Consider the following 8,765-nt stretch of genomic DNA (forward strand, 5'->3'; position numbering starts at 1 on the left):
TACAATTTTTACGTCGTTCATTAAAATTAATGGCAAGGTTCCAATTGATTCAATTTTACATAAATAGGGACCTAAGTGAGATAAAAAAGAATACGAGGACCTAGTTGAGACGATTCTGCACAAATAGGGACATTCGAAATGATTAAACCTAATAATTTTTTGCATAATGTGGGACTAAAATGGGTATTTTAGAATGTTAAAAATTACTGTGGTCGACACTCAATTGCGGGTTTTAGAATGATTCCGAGTATTCTATTACTGAAAACGTGTCCCTGAACAGAAACAGATATTGGAGAGGAAGGGCAGTTTTATTTTCTCTATGTACTTTGAGGATTCGTGTTTGATAAGATGATGCCAAAAATACAAATACTGACTACTAAATAAGGCCATAGTCGCATGACTGACAACCCCGAGGATCCTATCAGCATCGAATGCTTCATATTCTACATGGAATTATAAAAAAAGTTAGTGGTGTTCCTTTGTCTTTATTTTATAAAATAATAAATTCATTACAGCACATGAGAGAGCGGAAACGTTCTGCAAATATTTATTCATTTTGTTCTTCCTTCAGATGTGGAAAGAGGGTTTAAATGAACTTCGCTGATTTTTGCTGCATCATGCATGAACTACAGTATATTATTATCCTTTATTTTAGTTGGTTGGCTTGTTCTTAATGACTGCTATTTCATCTCATTTCATTTCCTTCAGATGTGCTGTAATGACATTGTGAAAGTTAATATGCCTCTTCAAGGGCATCGAGAAAAGCTGAAAATCTAGCGGGGGCGGTTGGCATCAAATATCATCTGTAATTTGCATGGAAACTTTAGTAGAATAAAAGATTTGGAATTCATGAAAGGCTCGTCGTAAAGAAAGATCAATATTGCCTCTGCTTAGAACAGCCTTTACGGCGCATTCGGCCAAACATGATGAGAATACTGGTTGGTGAAAATTCTAAAATCAGTCACACGTGTTAGAAGGACGTGTTTGATTTTTGATTATCCCATACAGTACAATACATTAATGTGCTTTGTTAATAAAAAAAATCCCTTTGTATATACGTGTATAAGAGTTAATGTTCGTAAGGAAATGCTTGCAATTAAGATTTTAAAAGACTTTTTGTAAAAAAAACAAAAACTGATATTCAATATAGATTATGAGAATAGGATAATAAACTCGTTATTCAATTGAGATTGTAGAGGATTATTTTTCTAATGGGATTTTTATGGACTTTGGGTTACTTTTAACGATCTCTTCTAATTTCAAACATTTTTGTACACCCGAGTAATTGTTTTTAAGTTATTGCTTCCATAACTATTTTAAGTAATTGTTTTCTTTTAAATTTAAAATTTTCAGATTAAAATAATCAGAGCTCTGAAAAAAATTTATACGATGAAGATATGTTTAAAGGAAACAACGCATTAAGTCCAACACTTGGAGCATGTGTGCGAAATGAAAAACTCAAGGAAGATAAAATGTAAATAACAAAATTTCGGCCACCCTAATAATGGTTAAATCCTACTTTTAACTATACTTTTCATTTACAAATTCCCTTTTCACGTTTAATCGTCAGTGTGGCTGTGTTTTCCGGCACTTTCTCTCGTAAAAGTCATGTTCTTGACTCATGGCTCGTGACTATTAACACGATAGTGAAGTTCCAACATTTTCTGATGATTTGGGTCAACAGAGAGTGCAGCACGACAATCTCTCAATGCACTTAAGACATCTCCCTTGTGTTCATGGAATGCTGCACGAAGATGCAACAGATGCAAATCAGCTTTAAATGCAATTGCTCTGGAGAGTTCACCAATGGCTTCCTCTTCCTTGTGGTTGTCCATCAAAACTGCAACCACATAACAGGGTTTTAGAACTACAACATATAAAAAGCAAGTTTCTTTCTCTCATGTCTGACAAACAGAATAAAGGGTGAGTGAAGAAGCAAAATATGAACCTGCTGCTCGATATCTATAAGGATACACCCGAAGAGGATCTAATCTAGTGACCATCTCCAGATCAGCCTTTGTGAGTTCACGATCACCATACTCAGATCTCTTCTCGTAAGCTGAAGCATTGTTTCTTGCCCTCTCAATAAGATTGGTCATTTCCTTCAAAGCAGCAGCCTTGTCATTTCTGAGAAAATGAACACGAGCAAGACCCTGATGGGCTCGCGTGTGCTGGATTTTAAGGGCCTTCACATAGCATTCTTCTGCTGCGTCTAGTTTCCCGCAATCAACATAAACACTTCCAAGATTGTTTAGAGCCTGGTAAATTGAAGGGAAGAAAACAATTGTGAAACAAGAAGGTATAATATGTATAAGATGCTAGGTAAAATTTTTCCAAAATGGTGGAACCGTTGAAGAACCATACCTGACCCTTGCGCAGATTATCCGAAGGACACTTCAAGGCATCTTCCAGAAGTGAAATGACAGTTGAAGAACATGATGAATCTACACTAGAGTCAGCCAATGCATAGGCTTTTAGGAAGTAGGCCTCAAAAGACCTTTTAATAGTAATAGACTCTTCAGCCTTTTGGAGCCCTTCTTCGTAATGTCCTGAATCATACAAGATCCACCCCTCATACACAAGCCTTTCATGCTCACTTGATGCCTGTTCCCAAGCTAACTGTAAACTCCTCATGGCTGCCTCAGGACAGCTTAGCCTACAAATTAATATCAGATTTATAGACTCCTTAGCATACGTAAGTTCAAGTTATAAGAAACAGGATCTTGAACCAGAAGAAACTGTGTTTCCAGAAGCGACTTGACATGATTAAACTGTTAAAAACAAGAGCTTAAACAGAAGGAACTGTGAGGCTCCTCATTTGGCAAAGTGAAAAGTATTCATTGACCAAGCTAAACGGATGCATCATCAACCTGCAGCTACCACTTGCTTTTTCCGAACACAAGGAATCTTTTAATCATTACTACAAGTAATCTCAAAATTAATACTTTTAATGTGAAAGATAAAAAATTCTCACATCTAACAAATACCATTTCAGATTGCCTAGCTTAAGTGGAGTTTGGTAGAATCAAAGGTTTTTTTATAATTAACAAGTGTACGGGAGCACGTATAAACAACTTTAATTCACATAATACTCAGCATATATATATATATATATATATATATATATATATATATATATTAACTACGGATAACAGTTAACAAACATTCTTAATATACCTAAGGAGAAGCAACGACTGTCTGAAGTATAGAACACCTTTGGCAGCATCAGATTCAAGCATCTGGTAGATGACAGAAAGAGACTCAATATCATCAACTGCAGACCAACAGTCATACAATCGTGCCCAACAATCTGCAGTTGTCCAATGTTCAACATGCTCACGCACAAGAGTACAGAGCTGAGATGCAGCTACACGCCCTTCAAACATTTTATAAGATGGACACAGGGTAAGAATTGCTTGAACATCTCGGAGTGCCGCTTTGTAGTCCTCAAGGGCCAGATAGATGAAAAACCGTAGTTCCAAACACTCTAATGAAAGTTTGAAGCCAAGAATCCGGTTGATTTCAGACAATGCACCTTCAACATTTTCTGTCCTTATTAAAGTGGCAGACCTATACATGTAGGGATATACAAGAGTTGGGTCAAGTTCAGTTGCTTTCTCAAGGTCTTTCCACCTCACATCACCATCACAGTACAGTGATCTTTCCTGGTACATCCATCCAAGTGGAGCACCAGAACAAATGATTGAACTTATCTTCTGATAAGGTAAAAGCTTCTCACCCTTTATAGAATCCAGTCTAGCTAAACCTGCAACGGAATAAATATGGCCTGCCTTTGCAGCCTTCTCATAAAGACCATAGGCTTCATCATATTCCTTCCTTGAAAGCCTTACACATCCCAATTCATGAAATGCCAGCATTCTCTGTATGTCATTTTCAGCAAAATCAACCAACCGTTCCAGGAAATGAGCTGTTGTGTCTGAACTAGAACTAAGGTTCATAGAAACTTCGCTTAAGAAACAAAAAAGTGCAAATATACCAGGCCCAACCATGACTTCCAACTCCTTCCTGTTAGCATGAATAAATAACTCCACAACCCTTTTGTCACTCAGACAGTTGGGAATATCGCGTAAAAGCACTTGTAAACAAGAAGCACCAAGCACAGATGAATTCTGGTCCACAGCATATTCCATGAGTTCCAGTGCATCTTCTCTGGAGGAAACTAAGGATGCAAGTTTTCTATCACAGGCCAGTTTTAGTCTTTCGCAACAATACTTGTTTGCAAAAACTGATATCTCCACCAAAAGATTCTGAGGGACATCAAGCAAACTGCCGGTCAAGCTAAAATACTTTATTGCCCTCATACCTGAAGGAGAGATGTTGTTTTCAGACAAATCGACGGTCTCAGAAAGCGATTCCCTGAAACACCCCTTTAGCATTGCATGAAATGGTGCTGAAAGTTCAGAAATCTTTTGTCTATCACAGACTATCTTCTCATCTCCGACTGTAAAGATTACATACTGTGAAGTGTGGTTCCCATCATTCATGGAAACTCTATCCTGGGAAATTACAACTTTGTCAAAAGAAATATGAGATTCTACATTTATGGGTTCAAATACCCTTTCACATTTACCACAAGCTGTTAGCAACTGAGCAACTAATTCTTCCCCTTGCTTCTCATACTTCAGCCATGCTCCAAATATAATCTTCTCATGAACAGTGTTTGCTCTCTGCCAAGCTGACCGGAGGCTTCTCCGCATCAGTTTAACATCCCTCATGCCCCTAAAGACCTGGTACTGTAACAAAAACAGATTTGACTGCTCCTGCGGAGTGCAGAGCTCAAGTTCTTCATGAATTTGAGCTAAAACTTTCACATAATCAACAGGCTTGAAGAATGGGAGTATAGGTGGCTGTGGGACCTTGATTAGAGATTCTCTGTGGCAGTTAACAGAAACCCACTTAATTCAACGAAAACGCTAAAAAAATGCTAAGCTTCAAGCAAAAACGTTGACCTGAGAATCTTACATTGATGAAGATGAGGACTGCGATGACAACTTGGGAAGCTTGCCTCTTTCAACTTGGAGCCAGGATTGTGGGTTTAAAGCATTAGGATGTGCTTCTTTACATGATTCCGCAGTGAAGAAAGTCCTCATAGGGCATAAGAGACAAAACAAGTCCCAGATCTCCACTATAATAGTGCTTCCTCTTCCAAATCAAAACCTTTGTAAATTGGGGGCAAAGGAAAGGAGCAGACCTACCAAGAGAAAAGAGCAGCTTCTACCTGCAAGTCACATTTCACAACCGTCAACTGAAAAATTCCCAACCCCAGAAAGCAAAATCGCTTCTTTTCTTTTATTTTTCCCCTTTGTGTTCCCCTTTTAGAAGCAACGGAACAATCAACCTCAAAGTAACGTTCTTTCCTAAGAATACATTAATGGGTTACCCATCAACCAAATCTCAGTCAAAAATTTTATTCAAGAAAAGGGGGAAACCATTTCATAATTTTACTCTACCCTCTTCAGTTCATCACTGAGCAAGGATTATCTACAAAATAAAGCCAAATGGCTAAGAAAGATCCCAACACAAAAAAATAAAAAATAAAAAAATTACCAATTGAATTGCAGTAGTTCATCCAAATCAGCGCTTAAAATGCTAGAGAGAGAGGGGGGTAACTTCACCTGTGGCTTAAATCTGCAGAGACAAATGAAGGATTTGAAACACCATGTTAAGGGTATAGGATGAAATCAAAAGTGAGGGGGAATCTGACTGAAAATTTTCTACTTTGTCTATCTTTTACTTTTTTTTTTCCTGGTGAAAGGGAAAGTGAATCACTTTTTCCCTTCCTTCCGTTGGAGTTGTAGACCATAGAAGTTGCAGCCACTGTTGGTTGGAAGTTGAACTTACCAAAATCAATAGGAATAAAAGTTTGAACTCCGTTGCTAGAAAGTGAAAAGAAAAAACATAACTAAAAGCAAAAACAAGTGATGAAACAATTGAAATAAAAATGGAAAATAACAGGAGTATGACAGATATTAGGCAGTGCTTTTCCAATGCCAATGACAAACGCCCAAATATTCCTTGTCTGAGAATGATGTCTTGTTTGATTCATTCAACCAATCAATAATTGTCTTGTTACTCTGAAATATTTTTATTTGTCGCAAAAAAAATCATGTCAGTACTTTACAAAATTTTGACAATGATTTATCTTTTATAATTTAAATTTTTAATTTAAAGTCTATATAAGATAAAAATAAAACATAATAGAAATGAATGAACATCTTGGTGAAAAAGATCTTACACAGTTTATTAACAAGTTTTTATATAACTTTTAGGATTCTTATTACGAAAGTTAATAAATTTATCATGTATCATAAGTGTTCATAAAACGATTGTTTAAATAAATTACACTGTCAGTACACAGTTATATTTGTAGAATTAAACTTCAGCCCTATTATTTTGAAGAAAGAAATCGTAAAAAAAAAATTATTCCGTGGAGAAGGGTTTTATAGAATAATAACAAGATTTTAATCCTGCTCTTGGAAAAAAAAAACATCTAATATTAACTCTATTAGTTTTGGTGGTAGGTTGTAGTACAAGAGCATATTAACGTAAATATTAAAGATACCTATTAAAGATAAAAAAAATAAGATAGATAAAAAATATAATTTGTTCCATTATTATTTTCAATTACCTTTTACTCTTACTTTCGTCTATTTAGTAATTGATACATTAAAATTATAAAATCAGTTTTCAATTAAATGACCCAAAAACCAATAAAAAAAGTCGATATTTTTTTAAGAAAAATAATTTTTAAATATTATTCTTATCTTTTTCCTTCAAAGTAAAAGAAAAAATAAAGTATTTAATAATTTTTAGAAAACATGTTATCTACAAGGATGCTCTTCTTTAGTGTATATATTTTATATTTTTATTTTACTCTGTAGTTATATTTTAAATTTTTAATAAATTATAATAATATATTAAAAACTATTTATTTAATATTTCTATTCTATTTTAATTATATTTACAATTCAAAAAAAAATTATTCAAATACATAAAAGTAACTGTTCATTATTTTTTTAATGTAACCACCGTTATTTATATTATTTTTCTTCTTAAAATCATTTTCAGTAGTTTTCAAATAATAATGATATTATTAGTTATTATTGAATGTTAGACCTAAATATTATTTTATATTTATTTTAATGTATATTTAAATTTTTTAAAACTTATAAATATTTTTATTTTCAGTTTTTAGTTTTATGAAAGTTATGAAGTTATATTTTTTTATGATCTATTTTATGTTATTTAATTAATACTGTTTGACAGGCAAGTTTTCAATCAATGTATACTGATTCAGTTTTCAAAGGATAGTTTTTTATTTTATTTTTTTGTAAAAAATATTTTTTTAACTTACTTTTCTGACGGTGGCATATTAATTGTTGATAACTGAATATGTCTTTGATTTGTTTCTCTGAGATTTTGAATTTGTCCTGGCCCTGTCATTTTGCTTTGAACCACCGCTACTATTGCTTTTGTTTCTTTTTCAGCGCTGGTTTTGTTATTCAGTTGTGGAAATCACTGTTACTTATTAATGAAATATCTAATTTATATATAGCAGTAGTATGTTTAGAATAATAATTTACATTTTTTATGTTAACCGTAATATGATTTTAATTTGGATTCATTTAATAACAATCATATATTATATATTATTATGTTTTGATATCACGTATCATATTTTATTATTTTCAAAATAAAAATATTGACATATTAGGTATATTTCATATTCGATACACGTAATTATAGTACACTTTTTAATATTTAAATATCACGTATCATATATTATTATTTTCAAAATAAATATATTGATACTTGTAGGCTTAGACTCTTGCTTCAAAAAAAAAATTCGAATCACATTAGCTTGCTGATTTCTGATTTGTTGAGTCAGTTCTTACGTGAACCAGTAGCATTCTTTCGTTCCAATGCTGCTTGTATTCTATTTTTTGTAAACAGTCTTTAGTGCAACTTTTATTGATTGGCCGACAGTGTTGGCTTTCATTGTTTATTGAACTTTTGGCTGAACTATGTTGGCAATTAGTGCATAACCTGAAATTCTACTTTTTCTTCAATTGAACGTGATGTTATATGCTTTTACGAAAGCTTTTTTTTTTTCTTTTTAAATAAGCCAATCAGTTTTGATTAAACCAATACGTTCAATCAAAGAAAAAGTAAAATTTCTGCTTTGTCAATGCATAATTTGTTGTTTTGCTGCACTGGCCGAGAGTTTTTCTTTCCTTGTGTATGTGTCCTTTTAATTTTTTTTAAGTTGAATCACTTGTTTAATTTGTCATATGCATTTGCTAATTGAATTGGAAGTGGAAATCTGAACTTTTTGTGAGTTGTTGCCAAAAGAAGACTGCTATCTCTAACCTTTGAGAGTTGTAAAAGGGAAAAACCAATAAAAATAAATGATTGAAAAAAAGAGATCTAAAAAATGAAATGAAGTATTTGACCGAACCATTATAGAGTGAAAAGAAAATGTACAGGTCAGTTCACAACCATATCTTAACTTCATTTAAATTATAGTTGCATATGACCTTGATTCAACTTGTTTTTGTTTCTTGTTTGATTTTAGTTTTATCATTCTATTCTAACCTATTCCTTAGGTTCCGTTTGTATGCGTAGCTTGCCATATTTTCTTGCTTGCCATTCTTCTATATTATGAGTAAGTCCATTAAGTCTATCATTTAATGTTGTCCTTGTTTTTAATTTAAGTTTTTCTTCCTTTCAATTTGTTTCTTTAC

General features: G+C 33.2%; 1 protein-coding gene across 4 annotated transcripts; it reads right to left on the minus strand.

The window, feature by feature from the left end:
• Nucleotides 1-1,354: 1,354 nt before the first annotated feature.
• Nucleotides 1,355-6,019, minus strand: LOC108326236 (ETO1-like protein 1). 4 transcript variants are annotated; one of them, XM_017559614.2, is made up of 7 exons: nt 5,756-6,019; nt 5,569-5,649; nt 4,984-5,239; nt 3,178-4,893; nt 2,365-2,656; nt 1,949-2,258; nt 1,355-1,840 (listed from the first exon to the last, which is right to left on the minus strand). In XM_017559614.2, exons 3-7 carry the CDS (start codon nt 5,109-5,111, stop codon nt 1,620-1,622), a joined length of 2,667 nt encoding a protein of 888 aa, XP_017415103.1. In that variant the 5' UTR covers nt 5,112-5,239; nt 5,569-5,649; nt 5,756-6,019; the 3' UTR covers nt 1,355-1,619. The 4 variants fall into 4 exon arrangements, with proteins under 4 accessions (XP_017415103.1, XP_017415104.1, XP_017415105.1 ...); XM_017559615.2 differs by having other exon boundaries at nt 5,740-6,019; XM_017559616.2 differs by having other exon boundaries at nt 5,863-6,017.
• Nucleotides 6,020-8,765: the final 2,746 nt, after the last annotated feature.

The sequence above is a fragment of the Vigna angularis genome, chromosome 3 (assembly GCF_016808095.1).
Source record: "Vigna angularis cultivar LongXiaoDou No.4 chromosome 3, ASM1680809v1, whole genome shotgun sequence".
Taxonomy (NCBI): domain Eukaryota; kingdom Viridiplantae; phylum Streptophyta; class Magnoliopsida; order Fabales; family Fabaceae; genus Vigna; species Vigna angularis.

Coding starts and splice junctions, on each gene's coding strand:
- LOC108326236 (XM_017559614.2), bottom strand. CDS start 5,111: ATGAGGACTTTCTTCACTGCGGAATCATGTAAAGAAGCACATCCTAAT. Junction 2,259..2,364: donor ATAATCTGCGCAAGGGTCAG/GTATGGTTCTTC, acceptor TCAATTTACCAG/GCTCTAAACAATCTTGGAAG. Junction 1,841..1,948: donor TTATAGATATCGAGCAGCAG/GTTCATATTTTG, acceptor ATGTGGTTGCAG/TTTTGATGGACAACCACAAG.